This window comes from Xenopus laevis, chromosome 4L (genome assembly GCF_017654675.1).
Source record: "Xenopus laevis strain J_2021 chromosome 4L, Xenopus_laevis_v10.1, whole genome shotgun sequence".
Lineage (NCBI taxonomy): Eukaryota > Metazoa > Chordata > Amphibia > Anura > Pipidae > Xenopus > Xenopus laevis.
Genome location: NC_054377.1, coordinates 145,906,086 through 145,933,670, shown reverse-complemented (window position 1 = coordinate 145,933,670; position 27,585 = coordinate 145,906,086). Strand labels below are relative to the sequence as shown.

Below are 27,585 nucleotides of genomic sequence, written 5' to 3'. Positions count from 1 at the left end.
GGAAATAGAAATAGGATTGTGGCAAATACATTATGGGACCATTGCATAGGAAAGAAAAAGAGGGGAGGAGAAGAGGAAGTCAATGATGGGAGAAGAGGAAGTCAATGATGGGAGAAGAGGAAGTCAATACTGGGAGAAGAAGTTGGATCCATAATGTAAAAAAGGAAGAGAAAGAAGAGGAACAGAGAAAACAGAAACTGAAGGGACAAAGGAAAAGAAGTAAAGACAACAGATAAATACTGGAAGGAGGAACTATATGAATCCTAAAACAGAAGACAAAGAAATGAGATACAGGAGAAAGGTCAATAATCAGAGACACGGTTGGATTCTTTGGTTGGATAATTTAAAGACACAAGGAAAAAGAAAACCGAAAGGACAAAGGAAAAGTAGTAAAGACAACAGAGATATACTGGAAGGAGAAACTATATGAACTCTAGAACCAAAGACAAATGAAATGAAAGAGATACAGGAGAGAGGTCAATAATGGGAGAAGAAGTTGATCCATAATTTAAAGACTCAAGAAAAGAAGTGGTAAACAGAAAACAGAAAGTGACGGGACATAGGAAAGAAAGCAAAGAGAACAGATAAGTACTGGGAGGTAGAACTATATGACAAAGAAATTAGAGAGAAAACAATCACAGAGACAAGAAGTTGTTTCTGGAAAGAATCAAAGCTACAAACCCCAACCTTTAAACTAACCATCTGTAAGGTGCCCATTAATATTTATAAAGGTTCCTGCAATGAAATCTGACACTTATTGACAGAAATCCCATTTGCCAGAAAAAACAACCTCCGGAAAAAACAACAACATTTGCCAGAAATGTCACCAAGTGCTGGAAAAGAAAGCTATTTTCAAGCACCTACAGTATCACAATGCTTGGTCAGTACACTTTAGTAATTCAAAGACGTGAATAAATAGGCTCCAAAAAGTGTCAGTGATTCTGGACAGAATGAATATCCCAGGAACTATAAGACAGTTTCACCAAACCCACTATATACCTGTAATTTTTTTTGAGCTTAGGGGTCCTATCAAATTTTGGACCACATAAGAGGCTTCAGTAAGGGGGTTCCACTAGCCTTCCACCATCACAACCATTTGTCATGCACATGTCAAGGGAAAAATTAAATCGAAATTTTGAGGTTCATGTGTGAGGAGGAAATGGGGGAGAAAAGGTAGAAAATCATAATCCAAACACAAGAGATGGCAGAAGAGATGAAATATATAGAGGAGCAGTAACATTAAGAATTTTAAAGTGTATGAGCAATACGGTTTAATGAGGCAAATGGAAGGGATGATTAGATGTCTGACCTTCACATTCATTACAGATGATGGTAGATACTTTGCAGAGAGAATAAGAGCCAATAATTGTGGTAGTCGAGATGTATCATGATGACGCCACAAAGTAATTCGGTGGTATCAGTTATGAGGTCAGGTAATATAGGTATGGGAGCTGTTATCCAGAATGCTTGGGACCTGGGGTTTTCCAGATAACGTAATCTTTCTGTCATTACTAATGAAACATCTCCAAGGACCTCTGTTTTTGGATTAACAGAAAATATGCAATATGCATCATAACAAGATTAGGCAGATGCATAAATCTAGGCACCCCAACAGAGATATTACATCAATACTTAGTTGAGCTCCTTTTGCAAATGTAACAGCCTCTAGACGTCTCCTATAGTTAGATAGTTAAATTGGGTTGAAATAAGACAAAGTCCATCAAGTCCAACCCCTCCAAATGAAAACCCAGCCCCATACACACACCCCTCCCTACTTTCACATAAATTCTATATACCCATATCTATACTAACTATAGAGTTTAGTATCACAATAGCCTTTGATATTATGTCTGTCCAAGAAATCATCCAAGTCCCTCTTATAGTCATTAACTGAATCAGCATCACAACATCACCCGGCAGTGCATTCCACAACCTCACTGTCCTGACTGTGAAGAACCCCCTACGTTGCTTCAAATGAAAGTTCTTTTCTTCTAGTCTAAAGGGGAGGCCTCTGGTACGGTGATCCACTTTATGGGCAAAAAGGTCCCCTGCTATTTGTCTATAATGTCCTCTAATGTACTTGTAAAGTCTAATCATGTCCCCTCACAAGCACCTTTTTCCAGAGAAAACAACCCCAACCTTGACAGTCTCCCCTCTAACCAATATAGCCTTTGATGAGTGTCTGGATTCTGGATGTGGGTATTTTTGACCATTCGTCCATACAAAATCTCTCCAGTTCAGTTAAATTTGATGGCGATGGTGGTGTTCTTCTTCCGCCATGCAAAGTGCTTTTTGTTATGACCAAATAACTACATTTTTGTCTCATCAGTCCAAAGCACTTTGTTCCAAAATGACTGTGGCTTGTTTAAATGAGCTTTTGCATACAATGAGCAACTTTCTCATCCCCCTGCCATACAGATGTTCTTTGTGCAAATTGCGCTGAATTGTAGAACGATGAACAGATACACCATCTGCAGCAAGATGTTCTTGCAGGTCTTTGGAGTTGATCTTTGGGTTGTCTATAACCATTCTCACAATCCTTCACATATGCCGCTTCTGTATTTTTCTTGGCCTGCCAGACCTGGGTTTTACAGCAACTGTACCTGTGGCCTTCCATTTCCTGATTACATTCCTTACAGTTGAAACTGACAGTTTAAACCTCTGAGATAGCTTTTTGTAGCCTTCCCCTAAACCATGATACTGAGCAATCTGTGTTTTCAGATCTTTTGAGAGTTGCTTTGAGGATCCCATGCTGTCACTCTTCAGAGGAGAGTCAAACAGAAGCACAACTTGCAATTGGTCACCTTAAATACCTTTTCTCATGATTGGTCACACCTGCCTATAAAGTTCAAGGCTTAACGAGCTAATCTAACCAATTTGGTGTTGCCACGAATCAGAATTGAGCAGCTACATGCATTCAAATTAACAAAACTACAAGGGTATCCACATTTTTGCACAGCCAGTTTTTCACATTTGATTTAACTTAATACAACTGAATACTGCTTCACTAAACACCCCAGTACTCCAAGTTCCTGGGAAATGAAAGACATACCACTGTTATCTTTTTTGTTGAAAGTGGAGTAAATTATTATGCAGGCGGAGAGGGGTTCCCAAACTTTTTCATATGACTATATAAACACAGCCCTCCTTATACAGGTCTGGGACCTGTTATCCAGAATGCTTGGGACCTGAGGTTTACCGGATAACAGATCTAAGTTGGGATCAAGCACAAGCTACTGTTTTATTATTACACAGAAAAAGTAAATCATTGTTAATCACATGGACTATTTGGATAACATAGAGGGGCCCATTTACTTAGCTCAAGTGAAGGAATAGAATAAAAAAAACTTCGAATTTTGAATGATTTTTTTGGCTACTTAGACCATCGAATTGGCTACTTCGACCTTCGACTACGACTTTGAATCGAAGGTTTTGAACTAAAAATCGTTCGCCTATTCGATAGTCGAAATACTGTCTATTTAAAAAAAAACTTCGACCCCCTACTTTGCCACCTAAAACCTACCGAAGTGCAATGTTAGACTATGGGGAAGGTCCCCATAGGCTTTCTAATGTTTTTTAGGTCGAAGAACAATCCTTCCATGGAACGAATTGCGGTAAATCCTTTGACTTCGATATTCGAAGTCGAAGGATTTCCATTCGGCAGTCGAATATCGAGGATTAATTAACACTCGATATTCGACCATAAGTAAATTTTCCCCAGAGTGTATGGGAGCTGGCCTTCCATAATTCAGAGCTTTCTGCATAACGGGGTTCCAGATAATGGATCCCATACCTGTATACCCATAATGTGGCACAGGCAGAAGCAGCCGAACTTTGAGTTAGAGAGGACGCGGGGTGTAAAATAGGAAGCTTTGCTGATATTAATTTTATGCGATTATGCACAGAAGGAATGTTCTCAGTAGTTAATGCCGCCCAAATACTGAGAAACCCGCACATTGATAAATAAGCGTTGATTCCTATGTAGGCTGACTCAAGGCAAAACATTAACACACAATATATATATATATGTCGCTTTCCGAGAAGCCCCTCCAATGACTGGCATATCAGTTTTTCCATCTGCACCAATTAAGGTAGCAAATTCAGATTCCGACCGTTCCTAAGAGCAACAGGATATTTGGGAAGTTTAAACAAAACGGAGACTTTGATTTGTTTGTACTTGTTGAATGACAGGGAAATAACTCTACATACACAGCCCCGAACAGTCATGTCACTTCTGATTGAAAGGATTTGCTCAGTGCATGAGATAACTGTTCCTATGTTTATCTGCGCAAATCTCCCTTTAGAAAAACAAATTCAGCCGGAGCTCACAGAACCTCTGCCACTTAAAGGTGCCTAGGAATCCTTAGAATTGCTGCACAAGCTTCCCTGGGGACTTGTCAGTAAAGCTGGCCAGAGATGTTGAGATCTTTAAAAGATCTGATGTACGAATTGTCCATCAACTAAAAAGACCAATTTGCCAGAAAAACAAAGGGGAGCTGCCTGCTTGGCCCTACAAACATAGATACATTGTACTGGGAACGACAAAGATTTTTTAGCCTGGCCAATCAATTTCCTGACAGATGTCGGCTGAAAAATCGTAAGATGTACGATCATTCGACTCCCACTAACTTCACGATAACTTCGAAGGATTGGTTGGACTTCGGTAAAATCGGTCGTTCGGCAAGAAAAATCTTTGCGTCTATGGGGAGCTTAAATCTCAGGCTAAACTTTAACAAGAAAGTCTGTTGGATTTATTAGTGCCAGATAATTCATAATATAGTGAATAAAGTACCCCCTCTTGTAAAATATAAGGATATTATAATTATAACTTATAATATCCTCATATTTTACAACTGGGGGTACTTTATTTATTATAATACACAAGTTTCAGTGAGACATGTGACAGAAATGACATCACTACTCACCGTTTATAACTGATGACATCACTACTCACCGTTTATAAGGATATAATTTACAAGATATTCATGGCTTTTGTGTATTATAACAATTTACATGGAAGAATAGCTGGGCTAATAGATGTACAGTATATAGCAGAGGACATACAGTACTTTAGGCAGAGCCATAAAAAGGCAGATTTAATTTGCAGATGGTTTTCATTTTTTATTATTTGTGGTTTTTGAGTTATTTGGCTTTTTATTCAGCAGCTCTTCGGTTTGCAGTTTCAGCAGTGTGGTTGCTAAGGTCTTATTTACCTATCAGCCATGCATTGATTTAAATAAGAGACTGGAATATAGATAGGAGAGGCCTGAATAGCAATGTGAGTAATTAAAAGTAGCAATAACAATACACTGGTAGCCTTATAGAGCATTTGTTTTTTATATGGGGTCTGTGACCCCCATTTGAAAGCTGGAAAGAATCAGAAGAAGTAGGCAAATAATCAATGGGGTTGTTCACCTATAGATTAATTTTTAGTAATATTCTGAGACAATGTGAGTTTTTCTATTACTTGTGGATTTTTGAGTTATTTAGCTTTTTATTAAATTATATTGTTAATAAGAAGTAACAATATATTCCAGTAAACAGATCCGGCACCTGTATGAGAAAAGGGGAGCTATTGCAGCACCAATAGAAATATGAGATTCTAAAGCCCCAGCAGAAATCGCCTGCTCTCCCAAATGAAATATTTCTATCCCCAATCAGAAGACAGTAAAGGCTGCCAAGAAGGAAATACAACAGCCTGGGCTTAATGTTACTCCACGGGTTACATGTTACATTTGGTCTCACCAAGGTAATTGTCATCTTCTGGCTTCCCTGAGTAGCTGTGTTGTCGAACGTCAAGGTTAGTAGCACCAGCTGGAATACGAACCACAGAGTTGTAGCCTGCAAAAAGCAATAAAGATCCTTTGGCTTTGGCTTGGAGACAACAATAAACAGATGCAGAAGCTGTTAGTGCCGGGGAACATATAATATCAGTTTATGGCTGGGCTGTCTAACATCATGGATATTGCAGCCAGATTGAACTGATCCCTAGTCCTATGCATCATATTCCCTAGTCTCTAGCCCACACCATTAGGAAATGATTTACAAAAAAGTTCTAAAGTTGGAAGCAGGGATGCACCGATTAAACTATTTGGGATTCAGCCGAATACCCGAATCCTTCATGAAAGATTTGGCTGAATACAGAACTGAATCCGAAACCTAATTTGCATATGAAAATTAGGTATAGGAAGGAAAAAGTAAAAAAAAATAATTTTTACTTCTTTGTTTTGGGACAAAATTATGCAAATTTGGTTTCGGAATTGGTGCGGCTGGGTACAAGGATTTGACTGAATCCAAATCTTGGCTGAATTCCGAACCGAATCCTGGATTCAGTGCATCCCTATTTGGAAACCATCAACTCTTATTTTCCCGTAGGAACAAGACAATGTACATAAAGGTATGGGACCTTTTATCCAGAATGCTCGGCACCTGGGGTTTTCCAGATAACTGGATCTTCATACCTTAAGTCTACTAGATAAAATCATACAAACATTAAATAAACCCAATAGACTGATTTTGCTTCCAATAAGGATTACTTATATCTTAGGGATCAAGTACAAGATACTGTTTTATTTCCACCATTTTCCATAGAATTTATGTGTTGAAATTAAAATGGCAGAATTTTTGCCCCAGTCTTTGGACTTGGGACACCAATCTGTTGTGCAGAAAGGATCTGGAGTTCTCTGGATAAAGGCTTTTTCTGTAATCTGGATCTTCATACCTTATGTTCACTAAAATATCACATAAACATTAATTAACCCAGGAGGAGTGTTTTGCCACCAATAAGGATTAATTATGGGATCAAGTACAAAGTACTGTTTTATTATTATAGAGAAGAGGAAATAATTTTTTAAACTTTTGGATTATTTGGATCAGCTGCTCAGAGCCCACTGAGCATGTGAGTGTCACAGACACTTTCCAAGATGGTGACCCCCTGTGACAAGTCTGAAGTCCTGGATCATTGCTGCTATTGACAAGCTGAAACTTTAGCCTCATGCAATAAGTTCACTATATAAAATATGCCATTTGAGCCACATTCATTTTTAGGGTTTAGTTCTCCTTTAAGATTTACTATATACTAGGAAACGAAACACAAGACAAATACAAAAAGTTAGCATTAAAGGGGGCACATGACAATATTGTCCTTACAGGTACATGTCTTCGCTTGCAAATGTATCCAGACACATATAAGTCTCCAAGTCAGTTGATAGGACAGAAGATCAGTGGCAGAGATGATTAGTATTGTTAGTATACTTGTAGGATTAATGTTAATATGAGAAATGGGTTAGTGCCAAGAGTCCAAGCCAAGAAGCCATTCTGAAAAATACAGAAAACACAAACAGGGGGCTCACAAATATATCCAATATAGATATTGTACTCATTCAGTCAGTTCACTTCCCCACTAGCGTTTAATTATGTCCAGTGCAACTTCGTTAGAGGTCTTCGCTCAGGCTAATTTGCATGCGGTGGGAAATTTTAAATTTAATGGACGTATATGTTGCAGCAAATACATTATATTACACAAGTCCAGGGAACCTTAATAAAGACAATAGAATTGTTATAATTAGGGATGCACCAAATCCAGGATTCGGTTCGGGATTCGACCAGGATTCGGGCTTTTTCAGCAGGATTCGGAATAGGCCGAATCCTTCTGCCCGGCCGAAACAAATCCCAATTTGCATATGCAAATTAGGGGTGGGGAGGGAAATCTCGTGACTTTTTGTCACAAAACAAGAAAGTAAAAAATGTTTTCCCCTTTCCACCCCTAATTTTCATATGCAAATTAGGATTCGGATTCGGTTCGGTATACGGCCAAATCTTTCAATATGGATTCGAGGGTTCGGCCGAATCCAAAATAGTGGATTCGGTGCATCCCTAGTTATAATTCCCTACACATGAGCCCAGTGTATAGTTTATGTTCCATATGTTAAAAAATGTATAAGGGAACCCGGTTACCCAAAATTTATGGACTTTTGCAGCCAGCGTTTTTTGGGACTTAGAAACTTTTTCCACTAAAAAGAGGATGAGGAAGATCTATGCACGCCAACGCCTGGTCTGAGCTGGCAAAGGCAAGTCTGGCGAAAGAGGTAACGTTCAGTAAAATCCGCATCTTAGTGGCGTAACATCCATTTACCAGAGCGAAATTTGCCTGGGGATAGAGTGCGAAAGACCGCTAGCGCCTGTCTCTTTCACTAGCGAAGTTATGCCTGTGCCCGTTAGTAAATCGGTGAAGTGCCTAAAAGCGATAATGCTGGCGAATCATCGCCAGCGTTAGTCACTTTGCCCTTTAGTAAATCTGCCCCTTAGTGTTACCCTGGGCAAATGCCCCTAAACGTTTTACTTTCCCTTCGATGAAGATTCAGGCGCCATCTTCTTCTCTTCGGTAATCTTCGGAATGAGATCGGTGTGGCGGCGCATTTGGAGCAATTTTCTGTTTCTCGTGAAAAATTGCAGAAGCGCCAGTTTCATTACAAAGATTACTGAAGCGGCTCAAGATGGCGGCCGTGAACTCCGATGCCTGAATCTGCACCGTGGGGTAAGTAAAACGTTAGGGGCATGTGCCCGGGGTAACACTTAAGCTGGGGGAGGAGGGGGGTCTATGTAGGGTAGGGGCACAGGGTTTTTTTAAGTTTACGATTGAATTCTCCTTTAATGGATGTGCATAATACATAAAATATAGGGGTATCTCGTTGTGTGATCTTCATGATCCCAGAAATGTAACCCAACACGTTTCTGGACTGACTGACTTCAGGTGACATGCTGAAGCCCACAGAAGTTTGAGTTATAGGTCATCTATCTATATTGTGTTGTAGCACCAACTACAGGTATGGGACCTGTTATCCAGAGTGCTTGGGAGCTGGGGTTTTCCGGATAACAGATCTTTCAGTAATCTGAATCTCCATACCTTCTCCACGCTGTCTATGGAGACGACCTTCCCATTATTCTGAGCTTTCAGGATAAAAGGTTTCTGGATAATGGATACTATGTTTGTACAAACAAACAACATTCCACCTCCTTGAGAGACAGAAAGGTATTTGATCAGATTCATTGTCCCAGTTAAGCATGAGCCACATACAAGACCAAGGCTGGAGTGTGTCCCATTATATCTCTCTCTTCTGGCTGAGGCTTCACAAAAGGGAATTATAACTATACGGTGCCCATTCTGGATCCCGTGAACTTGTTACTTACCGTAATGCACTATATTGTAGGTTCCAGCTATAGTTTTACAGGATGAATTGTCTCCCCCGCAAACACCACACTTGTCCCTTCTGGCTTTTGAGTTGAGGACATGGTCGCATCCAGCTTGCTTTAGAAAAACGAAAACCAAAAAAAAAGAAAAGAAAATCACAAAAGTTCCTTAAAACACAGCAGGAGAGGGGCAACTAAGCTGGTAAAGGGAAAATCTTAGCTATGAGGAAAGACTGGCCAAATTGGGGATGTTCACGCTGGAGAAGAGGCGCTTAATGGGTGATATGATAACTATGTATAAATATATATGGGGATCATATAACAATCTCTCTAATGATTTATTTACCAGTAGGTCTTTCCAGCTGACACAAGGTCACCCATTCCGATTAGAAGAAAAGAGGTTCCGCCTAAATATTGGGAAGGGGTTTGTTACAGTGAGAGCTGTGAAGATGTGGAATTGTCTCCCTGAATCAGTGGTACAGGCTGATACATTAGATAGGTATAAGAAGGGGTTGGATGGTGTTTAGCAAGTAAGGGAATACAGGGATATGGGAGATAGCTCATAGTACAAGTTGATCCAGGGACTGGTCCCATTGCATCTTGGAGTCAGGAAGGAATTTTCCCCTCCCTGAAGCAAATTGGAGAGACTTTAAATGAGGATTTTCACCTTCCTCTGGATCAACTGTCAGTTTGGCAGGTTATATGTATAGACTTAAGGTAGAACTTGATAGACGTGTGTCTTTTTTCAATCTAATTTACTATTTTACTATATATATTGCACAGTTGTAATCCAACCTGAAACTTCCGAGCTGCCATGGCAATAGAGCATGCTGGGGTTTGTCGTTTAGCAATAACTAGAAGGGAACAACCACAAGCCTTAGGTCTCCTAAACAACAGCCACTCCCATGAACCCTCACTGGCCTTATGGGTCCCCTGACTGACCTATCAGTAAAGGAATCAGAACAGAGGGCTGTTGGGGGTGGGAGTAGCAGTGGAAGTGATGTGCAATTTCAGGGTAGGTATGGAAAATCGATCATCTAGCTGAAGCTCTGGTGAGGCTTTTGAAAAATGTAACAGAGCCATTGTATTCCTTATATTATAAGGAATATTATTATTAATATTATAAAATTATTAACATTCCATTTTCCCTTCAGACTGTGCTTTCTGTTTTACTCGTTGAACAGCATGTGAGCTGTGACAGACAGAGGAATGCACCACTCAAAGCCAAGCAACAGAGGAAGTCCCACCCCCTGGCACACCGCAGAACAGAAAGCACACTCGGCATGAAGACGTATCAAATCTATCAGCTTAAAGGAACAGTTCAGTGTAAAAATAAAAACTGGGTCAATAGATAGGCTGTGCAAAATAGAAAATATTTCTAATATAGTTAGTTAAGCAAAAATGTAATGTATAAAGGCTGGAGTGAGTGGATGTGTAACATAATAGCCAGAACACTACTTCCTGCTTTTCAGCTCTCTTGCTTTCCACTGATTGGTTACCAGGCAGTAAACAAACTCAACGAACAGATTTGTACCATGTGGCCCCCCTTATAGTCACTGACTAACTCAGAGTTAGAGAGCTGCAAAGCAGGAAGTAGTGTTCTGGCTATTATGTTACACACCCAGTCACTCCAGTCTTTATACATTACATTTTTGGCTAACTAACTATATTAGATACATTTTTTATTTTGCACAGCCTATCTATTTACCCAGTTTGTATTTTCACACTGAACTGTTCCTTTAAAATTGCATCTAACAAAAAACACACAATCTAGCTTGTATTGAATCACGAATCAGCTATTAACCCAGAAATGTCAATATTACGCTAAGCAAAACAGCAGCCCCCTGTCATAACACGAAAATTTCGAAGCTGTATTTCTTCGCCCTTTCGACACATTAAAAACCCTCCCGTGAATGTGCGCAGCCCTGCTACTGGCGCCTATTGGGGAAGTCCAGTTTAAGGAGAAAAGTATATAAAAGGATGGGGCTGAGTTCATTACATGGAGCATCTGATGAGTGTGAAACAAAACATTCAGCAAACTCCTGTTCTCCTTCCTCTCCACCTGTTTAAACAGTGAGATTAAAATGCCGGAGGATGTTTGATGCTCCACCATGGGGGGCATTTAAAATGTAAACAGTGATTAACAGAAATATTTTCAGATCTGATGACAATGGAGCCTTTCTGCTTGTACCCGAATCCCAGTGTCATTATATGTCCCATCTAAACTTTGACCAATGGTATAGTAACAATTCAATAAATTCCACCATCTTCCATAGAATTGTTGAGTCAAAATTAAGGTGGCAGATTTTTTTTAAGGATGCACTGAATCCAGGATTCAATTATGTTAAGCAGAATTCTCAGGACCTGGGGTTCTCTGGATAAGAGCTCTTTCTGTAATCTGGATCTTCATACATTAAAGGGGAAGTAAAGTCTAAAATAGAATAAGGCTAGAAATGCTGTATTTTGTATACTAAATATAAACATGAACTTACTGCACCACAAGCCTAATCAAACAAATGATTTATGCTTTCAAAGTTGACCACAGGGGGTCACCATCTTGTAACTTTATTATACATCTTTGCAAGACCAAGACTGTGCACATGCTCAGTGTGGTCTGGGCTGCTTAGGGATCGTCATAAATTATCAAAACAGAACAAGTCAAATAATATCTGCCAGAAGCCGATACAGCAAGACTGATTAATAATCAGAATATAGAGACTGCACTGGGTCCTGTGTTGTCATGTAATCTAATGTGGATTTTATAGTTTTTCTATTTTTTTAATACAAACTTTCTCCAACTCTGCAGAACCAGTGGCTGCAGCAAAATAAACCTCCAAATAGAATCCCAGTTTATCTGTTTAAATCTGGTTCCATGATCTTTTTCCCTGGAGCTGGAGTTGGAAACAGTAAAGGGGATGTAAAGGCAAAAATAAAATCCAATACAAATCTCTACACAGTCGCCGACTGCTCTACAGGGAAACAAACAAAGCTGCTTGAGTTCTGCATGGCTGGGAAGTAAGGCGGGGGCTCCCCCTGCTGTTCATAAGTATGATTGTTTCCCTGCAGAGCAGTTAGGGACCGTCTGACAATTCCTATCCACAGCAGTAAATGAAGGGGGAATTTCACTGCATAACCCAGTAGGAGTGTTTAACAAGGATTCATTATATCTTAGTTGGGATCAAGTACAAGCTACTGTTTTATTATAACAGAGAAAAAGGAAATAATTTTTACAAATCTGAATTATATAATTAAAATGAAGCCTATGGGAGACGGCCTTTCCGTAATTTGGAACTGTCTGGATAATGGGTTTCCAGATAATGGATCCCATACCTATACTTGAAAATATTTTTCTATGAGTAATCTTGCTATAGTAATTTTAATGAGTATTCACCCCTAGTATTATCATTTAAATTGCCATTTAAAGGGGTGGTTCACCTTTTAGGGTAGAGGCACACAATGCTATTTGGGGTAGATTAGTCACCCAGAGACAAATAGGGTAATTTGGACCCTAGCAACCAGATTGCTGAAATGGAGAGCTAATAAACCACAACTACTTCACTAATAACTGAAAATAGGTTTTCCAGTAGCACTGCCTTCCTCTCCTTTGCGTTGGGCCTCCTTGGTGGGGGGGCAGTCACATAGTTTGGAAAATTCTGGTGAGAAGCATCTGGAGTTTAACACATGTTCTACCATCCATCAGTGAGAAAGGCATTGTGATTCCCATGCTTACAACAGATTTACACCTATTTCCAGAAGGATATACATATCAGCAACTACTGTCCTAGGACACCCAGGTGTACGAAAATAAAAAGATATGAATTTTTGAAGAGGTAACTTGCCCTTTAGATAGAAACAGGAACAATATATGTCTTTAAAGGTTCCGCAGGTTAATTTCATGAAAAATACACCCAAGGCTAGAGCTTTAAGGGGTTTTTAAGGCTTTTTTTTTTTCTTGTTTTTCTTCCTTTAAAAAAAGTCCCAGGGACCTGTTATCCAAAATGCTCGGGACCTGGTGTTTTCCAAAAAACGGATCATTCTGTAATTTGGTTCTTCAAACCTTTAATCTACCAGAAAATCATGTAAACATTAAATAAACCCAATAGGCTGGTTTTACTTCCAATAAGGATTAATTATATTTTAGTTGGGATCAAGTAAAAGCGACTGTTTTATTATTACACAGAAAAAGGAAATTGTTTTTAAAGGAGACATTTTGTGTAAAAAAAAAATAAGAATGTACCAGTGCATTATACTCATTTAGATATAGAAGAATTGTGCTTTAAAAAGTAGTGTTTCAGGCTGGTTTATTGAATATTTCTGCAAAATCCCTAATAATCCCTCCCTTCTCTTCCACTTCCTGCTCCCTGAATTCCCAGGCTGTGCTCTCAGCTCACTGCACTGTAGGACAGGAACCAATCAGCAGCTAGCAGGACCTGATAGGGAACTGACGCCTGTCTGTGCTTGTGTGACTGCAGGGCTATGATTGGCTGTTCCCCTCCTACTATGCTTGTGGCAGGGACCGTTAGACCCCTCATTTGAAACACAGACAGGGACCAGAGAACACCATATACTACTTATAATTGCCTACAATATTAGGGTTTTTTCATGTCTCCTTTAAAAATGTGAATTATTTGGATAAAATGTAGTCAATGGTAGACAGCCTTTTTGTAATTCTGAACTTTCTGGATAACGGGTTCCCGAATAACGGATCCTATACCTGTACACCTATGTCCTACTGGCCATTATACAAAAAGAGGAGCAGCTTTTTGCCTATACATGTACTTAAAGGGGTGGTTCAACTTTAGGTTCATTTCTAGCATGTTATAGAATGGCCAATCCTAAGCAACTTTTAAATTGGTCTTCATTTTTTACATTTTTATAGATTTTAAATGATTTGCCTTCTTCTTTTGACTCTTTCCAGCTTTCAAATAGGGTCACTGGTCCAATCTAAAAAAACTAGGGATTCACAGAATCCAGGATTCGGCCTTTTTCAGCAGGATTTGGATTCCGTCGAATCCTTCTTCCCGGCCGAACCAAATCCTGATTTGTAGGGATGCACAGAATCCACTGTTTTGGATCCAGCCAAACCCCCGAATCCTTCGTGAAAGATTCGTACAAATACCAAACCCAAATTTGCATATGCAAATTGGGGGCAGGGAGGGAAAGCGCATGAATTTTTGTCACAAAATAAGGAAGTAAAAAATGTTTTCCCCTTCCCACTCCTAATTTGCGATTCGGATCGGTATTTGCCCGAATCTTTCGCAAAGGATTCGGGGGTTCGGCCGAATCCAAAACAGTGGATTCCGTGCATCCCTAAAATATATGCTCTGTAAGGCTACAAATGTTACTTATTCAGGCCTCTCCTATTCATATTCCAGTCTCCTATTCAAATAATTGCATGGTTGCTAGAGAAATTTGGACTCTAGCAACCAGATTGCTGAAACCAGGAGCTGCTAATTGAAAAGCAAAATAACTCAAAAACCACAAATAATAAAAAATGAAAACCAATTGCAAATTGTCTCAGAATATCACTCTCTATATCGAAAAGTTAATTTAAAGGTGGATAACTCCTTTAACATACTCCCTATAGTAAGTGACACCATAACCTCCTAATGTACTGTCTATGGGAAACTATGGGCCCCTCCCAAACGTAAATATACAAAGAAGATGCTGTTACCCGACACAGTCCTTGCACACAGATATCATTAGTGTCCGGCCCACATGACGTTCCATCCACCACTCTGTCCCTGAGCTGATAATAAGCCGTGCTCCCGGCTACTCGGCAGAAGAGCTTGCAGCGGTCTTTCATTAAAACTGTGAAGACAAACACATGCTTGGTTAATGTTAGTTACTCTTAGAAGCAGCAATGCCCAGGAGGGCTCCTTCCGCTAATACTTACTGCCACTGTATTTGGGAACCCAACGCACATTTGGAGGTAGACCATTAATATTAAAATGCTTCCCGTCGAAATCTGCACACTGTTCATCTCTGAAGTCTCTTTTCTGTTTGCCACATAACTCTGTATTGCAGGATTTGAATTTCATTCTGCGCCCCACACAGTATTTACCACCATTTTTGGGTCTGGGAGGAAAAAATAAAATAAAAAATAAAATGATTAAAAAAAAAACTTTTTTTAAAAAAAAAAAATTCTGCAGCTGTAGCATGGGATTTCTATGATACATTAGAGTACTTGTTTCATTCTGCACCCACACGGTATTTAACACTATTTTGGGTTTGGAAGGAAAAAAAAAAAAAAAAAAAAACTGATTTCAAAAAATTTTTTTTTTAAATTCTGCCATCAGAAACCAAGTAGCTGTAGCATGGGATTTTCTATGCAAAAAGCAACATAAATAAATGTTCAGTACAAAAAAACTATACGTTTCAGTTTAATCAAAACTTGGCATATTAGCGGCCCGTCTTACACTTACTCAGGTCTATTGCATTCACGGATTGCAGTTTTTATCCCACCACCACATGACCGAGAACACGTTCCGAATGGACTCCAGGACCCCCATGATCCATCTGTAACCTGTACGTCCCTTTCCTTAGGAATACATACTCCGAATCTGCAGTGCTGTAGTGAGATAAAAGTATTGTACAGTTGAGATCTCAACTATAGAGGTAGAACTAAATGAAACAGGGACTAAGTAAAATAGACAAAACTAAATAGGAATTGTAGCCAGATCTTTCTCCACTGTTACTATAGGCACCATCTCTCCTTACTATACCTGCTATCCCACAGTCACACTCCCTTCCCAGAGACTATTATCCACTGTTACTATAGACACCATCTCTCCCTACTATACCTGCTATCCCACAGTCACACTCCCTTCCCAGATACTATTATCCACTGTTACTATAGACACCATCTCTCCCTACTATACCTGCTATCCCACAGTCACACTCCCTTCCCAGAGACTATTATCCCACTGTTACTATAGGCACCATCTCTCCCTACTATACCTGCTATCCCACAGTCACACTCCCTTCCCAGAGACTAATATCCACTGTTACTATAGGCACCATCTCTCCTTACTATACCTGCTATCCCACAGTCACACTCCCTTCCCAGAGACTATTAACCACTGTTACTATAGACACCATCTCTCCCTACTATACCTGCTATCCCACAGTCACACTCCCTTCCCAGAGACTATTATCCACTGTTACTATAGACACCATCTCTCCCTACTATACCTGCTATCCCACAGTCACACTCCCTTCCCAGAGACTATTATCCCACTGTTACTATAGGCACCATCTCTCCCTACTATACCTGCTATCCCACAGTCACACTCCCTTCCCAGAGACTAATATCCACTGTTACTATAGGCACCATCTCTCCTTACTATACCTGCTATCCCACAGTCACACTCCCTTCCCAGAGACTATTATCCACTGTTACTATAGGCACCATCTCTCCCTACTATACCTGCTATCCCACAGTCACACTCCCTTCCTAGAGACTATTATCCACTGTTACTATAGGCACCATCTCTCCCTACTATACCTGATATCCCACAGTCACACTCCCTTCCCAGATACTATTATCCACTGTTACTATAGACGCCATCTCTCCCTACTATACCTGCTATCCCACGGTCACACTCCCTTCCCAGAGACTATTATCCACTGTTACTATAGACACCATCTCTCCCTACTATACCTGCTATCCCACAGTCACACTCCCTTCCAGAGACTATTATCCCACTGTTACTATAGGCACCATCTCTCCCTACTATACCTGCTATCCCACGGTCACACTCCCTTCCCAGAGACTATTATCCACTGTTACTATAGACACCATCTCTCCCTACTATACCTGCTATCCCACAGTCACACTCCCTTCCCAGAGACTATTATCCACTGTTACTATAGACACCATCTCTCCCTACTATACCTGCTATCCCACGGTCACACTCCCTTCCCAGAGACTATTATCCACTGTTACTATAGACACCATCTCTCCCTACTATACCTGCTATCCCACAGTCACACTCCCTTCCCAGAGACTATTATCCACTGTTACTATAGGCACCATCTCTCCCTACTATACCTGCTATCCCCACAGTCACACTCCCTTCCCAGAGACTATTATCCACTGTTACTATAGGCACCATCTCTCGCTACTATACCTGCTATCCCACAGTCACACTCCCTTCCCAGAGACTATTATCCACTGTTACTATAGGCACCATCTCTCGCTACTATACCTGCTATCCCACAGTCACACTCCCTTCCCAGAGACTATTATCCCACTGTTACTATAGGCACCATCTCTCCCTACTATACCTGCTATCCCACAGTCACACTCCCTTCCCAGAGACTAATATCCACTGTTACTATAGGCACCATCTCTCCTTACTATACCTGCTATCCCACAGTCACACTCCCTTCCCAGAGACTATTATCCACTGTTACTATAGGCACCATCTCTCCCTACTATACCTGCTATCCCACGGTCACACTCCCTTCCCAGAGACTATTATCCACTGTTACTATAGACACCATCTCTCCCTACTATACCTGCTATCCCACAGTCACACTCCCTTCCCAGAGACTATTATCCACTGTTACTATAGACACCATCTCTCCCTACTATACCTGCTATCCCACAGTCACACTCCCTTCCCAGAGACTATTATCCACTGTTACTATAGGCACCATCTCTCCCTACTATACCTGCTATCCCACAGTCACACTCCCTTCCCAGAGACTATTATCCACTGTTACTATAGACACCATCTCTCCCTACTATACCTGCTATCCCACAGTCACACTCTCTTCCCAGAGACTATTATCCACTGTTACTATAGGCACCATCTCTCGCTACTATACCTGCTATCCCACAGTCATACTCCCTTCCCAGAGACTATTATCCCACTGTTACTATAGGCACCATCTCTACCTACTATACCTGCTATCCCACAGTCACACTCCCTTCCCAGAGACTATTATCCACTGTTACTATAGGCACCATCTCTCCCTACTATATCTGCTATCCCACAGTCACACTCTCCCTTCCCAGAGACTATTATCCACTGTTACTATAGGCACCATCTCTACCTACTATACCTGCTATCCCACAGTCACACTCCCTTCCCAGAGACTATTATCCACTGTTACTATAGGCACCATCTCTCCCTACTATACCTGCTATCCCACAGTCACACTCCCTTCCCAGAGACTATTATCCACTGTTACTATAGGCACCATCTCTCCCTACTATACCTGCTATCCCACAGTCACACTCCCTTCCCAGAGACTATTATCCCACTGTTACTATAGGCACCATCTCTCCCTACTATACCTGCTATCCCACAGTCACACTCCCTTCCCAGAGACTATTATCTCACTGCAAATTAAACATGTACATTGATACTCAAAGGAAACTTGTGTGGTTACATTTATTTCTGGCTACGCACAGGCTAAAAACCCTATAGTACATTGCCAGAGAGTCTTACAGATAAATTTGGTGCCCTGCTGACATGGCTAATGAAGGAGAAATGTGTGAATATTTCCATTGCTGTAGTAGGTTTGGTGTGTGATTAATGGCTCCCAGGGGTCCACTCTTTGTCACATCACTGAGGTCAGAGCAATAATCCACAGGAAAAGGAAGACAACTCCATCAATCAGGTCAATGAGGAGAAGTCTATATCTCACTTATTCCCCTGCTACTACTTAAGCCCTGGAATACAAGGCAGAGAGATTTAGGCAGAACATTGCATTTCTCTATGTTCCTGTATTCTTTAAATGAGTTAAATAACAGCATGCAATGAAAGGGTCATTATTCCATACGGTAACAACAATGATGTACAACAAAGAGTTTGTAGGAGAAACATCATGAATCATTGTTTGTATGTGAATTATTACTGAGATTTGACACATATCTAGAATCAATATCTAGTGAATGTGAAGATGCGTGCAATGCATTGTGGGAACTGGAGGCAAGTTGGCGTCTGCTACATTGTTTCAAGAGTCAGAACCCGAGTTGCAGAAAGGAACAAAACACAGTTGCTGGAACCTTTTATGCTTGCACAGAGGAATTTCCTAGCAATTATGATACTATTACTTTTCCCCTTTCCTGACTTACGGTATTTACTAAAATCTGAATTTATCTAATTTTTTAAATAAAAAAACCATGACCAAACTCCCATACCCCATTTTACCTTTAATATAACTAATAAAGCTCGATTTAATTGGTTCGGGTAAAAACTCAATAAAATCGAGCAGAAACCCAAATAGTACGTTTATTGGCATTTCTTTTTTCCAAAAAGTAGGTTTTTCAGATTTTTGCCCAAAAAGCCCGGAATGGTCGGATTTCCGGGCTAATTCCAGCTTTCAAATAGGAAAGGGACCACTGCAATTGACTTATTTAAAAAAAAACTAAAGAATACGAGTTTTGCCCCAAAAAGCCCAACCAGATACAAAAAGCCCGGAAGGGTTGGATTTTCAGGCTAATTCCAGCGCAGACCACAGAAACTAAAGGGACCTCTGCAATTGACTTATAGACAACCTCGGCAGGTCTGAGATAGTGGGTTTTCGGATTTGGCCTTTTTTGCGGCATCAGGCTTTAATAAATATCAACAAATTTGAGTTTTTAAAAAATAAAAAAAATAAAAAATGAGTTTAGCCCCAAAAAGCCCAAACAGATACACTCAAAGCAGACCCTGTGGCTGCAGGAGGTATAGGGACTGCATGAGGCTCTAATTCATATACAATTTCAATAAATATTGGTAAAACGGGTCAATTTGTAGACATTTTGGGGACTGAAAAATAATTTGCTGTGGGGTCCAGTAATATCTAATTACGCCACTGCCCTATATCTACATATTGATTCCGGATCAGAGACAGTGCCCCACAAGGCAAAATAGGATCTGTTACCCTTTATATGAACGAATAATTAAAGGGGAAGCAAATAGAATAATGCTAGAAATGCTGTATTTTGTATACTAAATATAAACATGAACTTACTGCACCACAAGCCTAATCAAACAAATGATTTATGCTTTCAAAATTGGCCACAGGGGGTCACCATCTTGTAACTTTCTTAAACATCTTTGCAAGACCAAGACTGTGCACATGCTCAGTGCTCAGTGGCAAGACTGATTATTAATCAGAATATACAGACTGCACTGGGTCCTGTGTTGTCATGTAATCTAATGTGGATTTTATAGTTTTTCTATTGTTTAATACAAACTTTCTCCAACTCTGCAGAACCAGTGGCTGCAGCAAAATAATCCTCCAAATAGAATCCCAGTTGATCTTTGTCTTGGCAGCCGGAGTTGGAAACAGTAAAGTGGATGTAAAGGCAAAAATAAAATCCTATACAAAGTCGCCGACTGCTCTACGGGGAAACACACAAAGCTGCTTGAGTTCTACATGGCTGGGAAGTATGGCGGGGGCTCCCCCTGCTGTTCATAAGTATGATTGTTTCCCTGCAGAGCAGTTAGGGACTGTCTGACAATTCCTATCCACACCCGTAAAAGAAACGAGAATTTCAGTTTTCTTATAGAAGCAGTACACATTTTTTAATTGAAGAATACAGGAGATTTCTTTTTCATTAAGGAAACTAAAAATGGGATTTTATATGTTTGCCTTTACATGCCCTTTTAAGACTTTCTGCGCTGCTGCTAGGAATTTCTGTGGCTGATTAAACAACAGAGAGAGGGATAAGGAGGATAAGCTGAGGCAAAGAAAACAGATCTATAGAAACATACTGAACCCCTAAAAAGTCATATAAATTCTAGGAAAAGTTTTATATAATAATAAAAAGGGGGCAGCGATTATATGATGATATGAAGCCACAAACACAGACTGTTCTATGTCTCAGACAATTCTCAGAGCTCTTTATGGGCAGATCGTTTTATGAAACCTTATACCCAGGCAGGGTTATTGCCTTTCCCCTACTTGAACCCTCTTTAATCAGGCTTGTTCCACCTGCGGGTCAAGAGGAGACAATAACTCTCAACAATGCGGGTAACTCAATCCCATCTCACATGGGACATGAATGGAATTTCTGTTCCTGGGAGAGAATGGAATTCCTTCCTTATCAACAAGAGCCATTTCAGATTTTATAGCAATAATTACATCCAGGATAAGGAGGGGGTTTTTTTTCTACTTCTGCTCCACATTCTTTATCAGGAAATGCTGCTTCCAGTCCCGGCCGCCTTAAGCTTCAAGGGAAACAAATCCACCACACTGCAGGCGATATTCACTAAATGTGTTTCATAAATAGACTTTGCTCCTTTCAGCCTGCTGGTTGCTGAGATATTGATTTATTATATCTTTTTTTTTACTGCTGCGAACAATGCACTTATACTGCGAGGTCCAGACGGACAGCAGCAACATGTGTGTGTCAGGGGACTGTTAGCTCAAGGGAGAATGTATCAGTGATTTCCTTGGTCTAATGATTTGTTCCAGAACATAATGGCAATGCTCAACTGCAGAAGACTGTGTTTTTGCATCAGGATTAGGTTGATGGAGCTCACAAATAAACCATTTTACCACCATAAACTCTATAGATAAATAAGCTTATTAAGGATCTTACGTAACATATCTAAAGAAATGAGTACAACTAATCCCAAATATCTTTAAGAAAAATTTACGCCTAGAGAGTTATACAGGGAACTCTGAGTATCACTCATGTATTATAAGGGATAATGTACCCCCCTACTGTAAATGATAAGGATATTAGAAGTCACTGAGGGGTTGTTCTGTGACCATATAAAGACACAAGGCTGCAGGCTGAGTTATACAGGGAACTCTGAGTATCACTCATGTATTATAAGGGATAATGTACCCCCCTACTGTAAATGATAAGGATATTAGAAGTCACTGAGGGGTTGTTCTGTGACCATATAAAGACACAAGGCTGCAGGCTGAGTTATACAGGGAACTCTGAGTATCACTCATGTATTATAAGGGATAATGTACCCCCCTACTGTAAATGATAAGGATATTAGAAGTCACTGAGGGGTTGTTCTGTGACCATATAAAGGCACAAGGCTGCAGGCTGAGTTATACAGGGAACTCTGAGTATCACTCATGTATTATAAGGGATAATGTACCCCCTACTGTAAATGATAAGGATATTAGAAGTCACTGAGGGGTTGCTCTGTGACCATATAAAGGCACAAGGCTGCAGGCTGAGTTATACAGGGAACTCTGAGTATCACTCATGTATTATAAGGGATAATGTACCCCCTACTGTAAATGATAAGGATATTAGAAGTCACCGAGGGGTTGTTCTGTGACTATATAAAGGCACAGGGCTGCAGGCTGAGTTATACAGGGAACTCTGAGTATCACTCATGTATTATAAGGGATAATGTACCCCCTACTGTAAATGATAAGGATATTAGAAGTCACTGAGATGTTGTTCTGTGACCATATAAAGGCACAAGGCTGCAGGCTGAGTTATACAGGGAACTCTGAGTATCACTCGTGTAATAATAGAGGGATAATGTACCCCCTACTGTAGAAGGAAGGTTTATGAAGAATGATGGAACGATTCACACATTAAAAGGAAGAGGACATTAAGAGAAATAATGGAAGACTCTGACCTTTCCTGGCTCACATTCAGTGCCATCTGCCCACGGCGTGTGTTGGGTCCGGCAGCCCTTGTGCTGCCCATCACTACTGATGCACCACAGTCGCCGGCACTGCATTTGCTGCAAATTGCAAATAAAAAAGCAGAAAGTAAATGGTTATTGCCCGGCATCTTAATGTGTAGCACAGAGCAGTGCTGATTGTACATTTCCTAGGGTTCTTGCAGGGCCCTTTATTTTGCTATTACACCAGAAACCTAAAATAAAAGATAATGTTTCGGGGTTACTTCCCCTTTAAGTAAATCACTTTTTATTATTACTTTTCAGAAGCAGAAAGTATTTATAAAAAAAAAACACGGTTACTATCCTGTAGAAAGCGTGGGGTCTGTTTGCTGGACTTGGTGAAGAATGAAATCTTATGAGAGTACTAATTTGAGTATTACGGGTTGCCAGATCGATGCCAGGTCTCCTCTCCTCATACACAAGATATCTATAACAGCTGTTCCTAGAAGAGACTTTATTGCTAAAAATAAATGGACCCGTCTGCTTGTAAGAGAAATGTATATTACAGGGTCGGATCGCTTCCACTTTATATAGAGTCATATTTATCTATATGATCCGCAGATGTTTCTTATAGAGAAGCACATGGAGGCTGATATTAATCATAGATCCACCTGTTTCCACTACACCTGGAAATTCATAAAACCACCTACGGCGTCACCGAGACGCTCAGGGATTATCCAGACGACTCTGGGGTCAGTCATGTGAGGAGGGAGCAGAAAAGGAGAGGAAGAAAGGAATCCAGGCACCTTTGTTTAGGCCAACAATGGGCTTCCTCAGCTGTCCCCTTTCATGTGGGCTCCGTCAAGGGTGCTCCTTGCTGCACGTGACTGTCTCCTACAGCAAGGGACCCCTGAGAAACAAATAGTCTCTTAGGACTGGAGGAATGGCCAATCATCTTCTTCTTGGGGAGACCTCAGGATACGGCACAGTCAGGTCTGGACTGGGAGTCAAAATAGGCCCTGGTCTGTCTGTGAATCTGTCTCTCTTCGCTTTGCCAAAAAATTTGTCTAACTCCAAAAAAATTGGCGAAAAATTTGCAGAACGGCAAAAAAATTGCAAAACTTAATTTTGACGTGCAAGCGCGACACTTTTGTCCAAATGCATTAAAGTCATTTAAGCCATATCTAATAAAAGGCACTAAGTTTGCCCACGGGCAATAACCCATAGAAACCAATGAGATGTTTGCTTTTAAACAGGTGACCAGTAAATGCTGCCTGCTGATTGGTTGCTATGGATTTCTGCTCCTGGGCAAACTTAGTGTCTTGACTTACATAACCCCCTATGGGCGTCAAAATTATTTTTAACGCACGTCAATTTTTACATGCCTGACTTTTTGTGACGCAGCAATTTTTTCTGGTGGCAAATTAAAATTTGCAGGTGGCGAAATGCGGAAATTCACCGCGAACCCATGCCCGGCGAATAAATTGGCACATTGCTAAGTCCTGTCATTCCAAGTATACAGAAGTCCAGAATTGTCCTCCACCAGCCCACTAAATAGTGACTGTCTATGGGACCTTACAGCAGCCCCTCTGGCATTTGCCAGAACCCACAAATTGCCAGTCCGGGCCTGGGCACAGTTTAGCATTTGCATGTGAACCGCTAAAAGCACCATAAAGAGCAACCCCTGCTTCAATAGAAATGTTGCTGTGGTCAAAGAATAATAAAAAAAGCCCATGTTTAATGTTGAGTGCACATAGTTATAAGGGATAAGGGTGCAGGGGAAGGTGCAAAAACCAGGCACGGCACCCGTTTTAACATGAAATTAAAGTAGCACTTTAAATGCAACCAACTTCCCTAGGCATCAACTTTTCACTATATACACTTGTACATGCATAAAATCTGTTATCCAGAATGCTCGGGACTTGGGGTTTTCTGGATAATGGATCGTTTTGTAATTTGGATCTTCCTACCTTAAAAAGCATTTAAGCATTAAATAAACCCAATAGGCTGGTTTTGCTTCCAATAAGGATTAATTATATCTTAGTTGGGATCAAGTACAAGCTACGGTTTTATTATTACTGAGAAAAAGGAAATCATTTGTACAAATTTGGATTATTTGGAGAAAATGGAGAGACAGTCTTTCAGTAATTCAGAGATTTCTGGGTAATGGGTTTCCGGATAACGGATCCTATACCTGTACCAAGAGTTAAAGGACCAGTAACAATTTTTTTTTGTATAGATCGAAAAAAAACCACCAACGCAAATTAAACTTTAGAACGGCAAAGTCTTTATTATGAGCGAAACTCCGCTTGCGCTCCTCTTCAGAAAAGGCGACACAGCGATGATCCATCTTGCGGTGCTCGATTTCTCTGCCCCTGACTATCGCCTATAAGGAAGGCAGGGAGGAGAAATCGAGCGCCACACAATGGATCGCCCAATCACTTTCTGAAGAGGAGTTTTAGTGGAGATTCAGTAAGTTATTTCTTAATAAAAACTTTGCGATTTTAAATGTTGTTTTTTTTTTCGATTTATACAAATAAATTTTAAAAAAAATTATGTTACTGGTACTTTAACAGGTGAAAACTTATAATCCATGAATATACCATATGGCTAAAACTGTACCTAACCCTGGGGATCTCTCCATAATATGGATCTTCATACCCTAAGTGTATTAAAAAAAATAATAAAACATAGGATCATTTTGCCTTCAATAAGGATTAATTATATCTTATATGTGATCAAGTACAAGCGACTGTTTTATAATCGCAGGGGAAAAGGAAATACATCTAAAAAATGTTTAATTATTTGGATAAAATAAAGTCTATGGGAGATGACCTTCTTGTAATTCTGCGGTTTCTGGATAACGGGTTTCTGGATAATGGATAATCATAATGTAATATCGTTATGTTTAAATGATACAAAGGTACATACCATATACGGGCACACCTGAGATCCTGGTCCGAATATTAATTCACATTGCTTATTGACATTGTACAAAGCACCCGGCAGCTGTTGAGGCAATGTGTATGTTCTGGTGACTGGCTCATCAAGCAGACACTCCCCGTACCCCGTGCTAGGACAGAGAATATGTGTTACTATGGGCTTTTCCTTCAATATCTGCATTTGACATACAAAGACTTTAAATGTAACCAATTAAGATAGAGACAAGAGGAAAGTGTTGGAAGGGTTACTGTCTGCTCTGCTCTCATTTCCCTACAGAAATAGGGATTGGTAGCACTAGATAGGTACCTAATATATAGAGACAGAGACAAGAGGAAAGTGTTGGAAGGGTTACTGTCTGCTCTTATTTCCCTACAGAATTAGGGATTGGTCGCACTAGATATGTACCTAATATATAAGGATATAGACAATACGAAAGTGTTGGAAGGGTTACTGTCTGCTCTCTCTAATTTCCCTACAGAAATAGGGATTGGTAGCACTAGATAGGTACCTAATATATAGAGACAAGAGGAAAGTGTTGGAAGGGTTACTGTCTGCTCTCTCTCATTTCCCTACAGAAATAGGGATTGGTAGCACTATATGGGTACCTTATATATAAGGACAGAGACAAGAGGAAAGTGTTGGAAGGGTTACTGCCTGCTCTGCTCTGATTTCCTCTGATTAATACTCTGAATTGGATAAACAGAGATTTCAAAACATTTTGATACAAATCACAATGATTGAGTGGCCATTAGACTAACACGTGGATATACTGATTCCTAAAAACAGTTTTCAAAATTTACATCTCTCTGTCCTTATTTCCTCCCTCGCGTCTTGATGCGGTTCCAAGTCAAATCTCCCAATTAGAAAACAGAGGAGCAGCATGAGACCACCAGTCTCCCTGGTTACACTCTTCCTACTGACATGGAATTTGTATCAAAGGAATCATTGATATAATGTATTAATTCCTGGGGCAATTGTAAGTGAATTATACACAGAAGTTTTAAAGTGAGAACTGCCAGCTTGGTGGGAACGCGATTCAAGAGAAATCAGTATCACTGAGTTAAGTGGAATAATGACAAGATGGACCCCCTTATCCCACCCAAGCATGGCCATATAAATAATGATGCATTTAAAGGAGAACTAAACCCTAAAAATGAATGTGGCTAAAAATGCCATATTTTATATAGTGAACTTATTGCACCAGCCTAAAGTGTCAGCTTGTCAATAGCAGCAATGATCCAGGACTTCAAACTTGTCACAGGGGGTCACCATCTTGGAAAGTGTCTGTGACACTCACATGCTCAGTGGGCTCTGATTGGCTGTTGAGAAGCTAAGCTTAGGGCTCGTCACTAATTATCCAGCAGAAAATGAGCTTCCCTGGCTGTAATATAAGCTGATGCTACAGGTTTGCTGATTATTAAATTCTGATGTTAATTGCACTGGTTTCTGTGCTGCCATGTAGTAATTATCTGTATTAATTACTAATCAGCCTTATATTGTGACATTTCTATTGTATGTGTACTGTATATTGTGAGTGGCTCCCTAAGCTCAGTAAGTGACAGCAGCACAGAGCATGTGCAGTGAATCAGCAGAAAAGAAGATGGGGAGCTACTGGGGCATCTTTGGAGACACAGATCTTTACTGCTAAAGGGCTGTGGTTGCCTTGGGCTGGTACAGAAACATAAAACATAATGGACAACATTTCTAGCTACTTCTTTAGTTAAGTTTTAGTTCTCCTTTAAATCATGCACAACTTGCTGCTGCTCCTATTACAGAAATTAGTTCAAAGCAACTAAAAGCATCCCAGGGCCTTATAGGTGCCCCTTTTTAATAACAGTTTGACCTTGCACCACTCCAAAGTTAAGGGCAAATCACAGAGAGAGCTGAGAGAAAGCAAACGAAG

The 27,585-nt window shown here is 40.3% G+C and overlaps 1 protein-coding gene across 1 annotated transcript in view; it reads right to left on the bottom strand.

Annotated features, from left to right (window-relative positions):
• The window catches only part of adamts9.L (ADAM metallopeptidase with thrombospondin type 1 motif 9 L homeolog), a 185,082-nt gene that overhangs the window by 97,521 nt on the left and 59,976 nt on the right, over window positions 1–27,585 (bottom strand). Inside the window, exons 10-16 of the mRNA XM_041590920.1 lie at window positions 25,671–25,812; window positions 22,752–22,859; window positions 15,615–15,760; window positions 15,086–15,267; window positions 14,864–15,000; window positions 9,190–9,307; window positions 5,746–5,841 (exon numbers count right to left, since the gene is read on the bottom strand). Coding sequence (XP_041446854.1) covers window positions 5,746–5,841; window positions 9,190–9,307; window positions 14,864–15,000; window positions 15,086–15,267; window positions 15,615–15,760; window positions 22,752–22,859; window positions 25,671–25,812 — 929 coding nt within the window. The remainder of the gene's footprint in view (window positions 1–5,745; window positions 5,842–9,189; window positions 9,308–14,863; window positions 15,001–15,085; window positions 15,268–15,614; window positions 15,761–22,751; window positions 22,860–25,670; window positions 25,813–27,585) is intronic.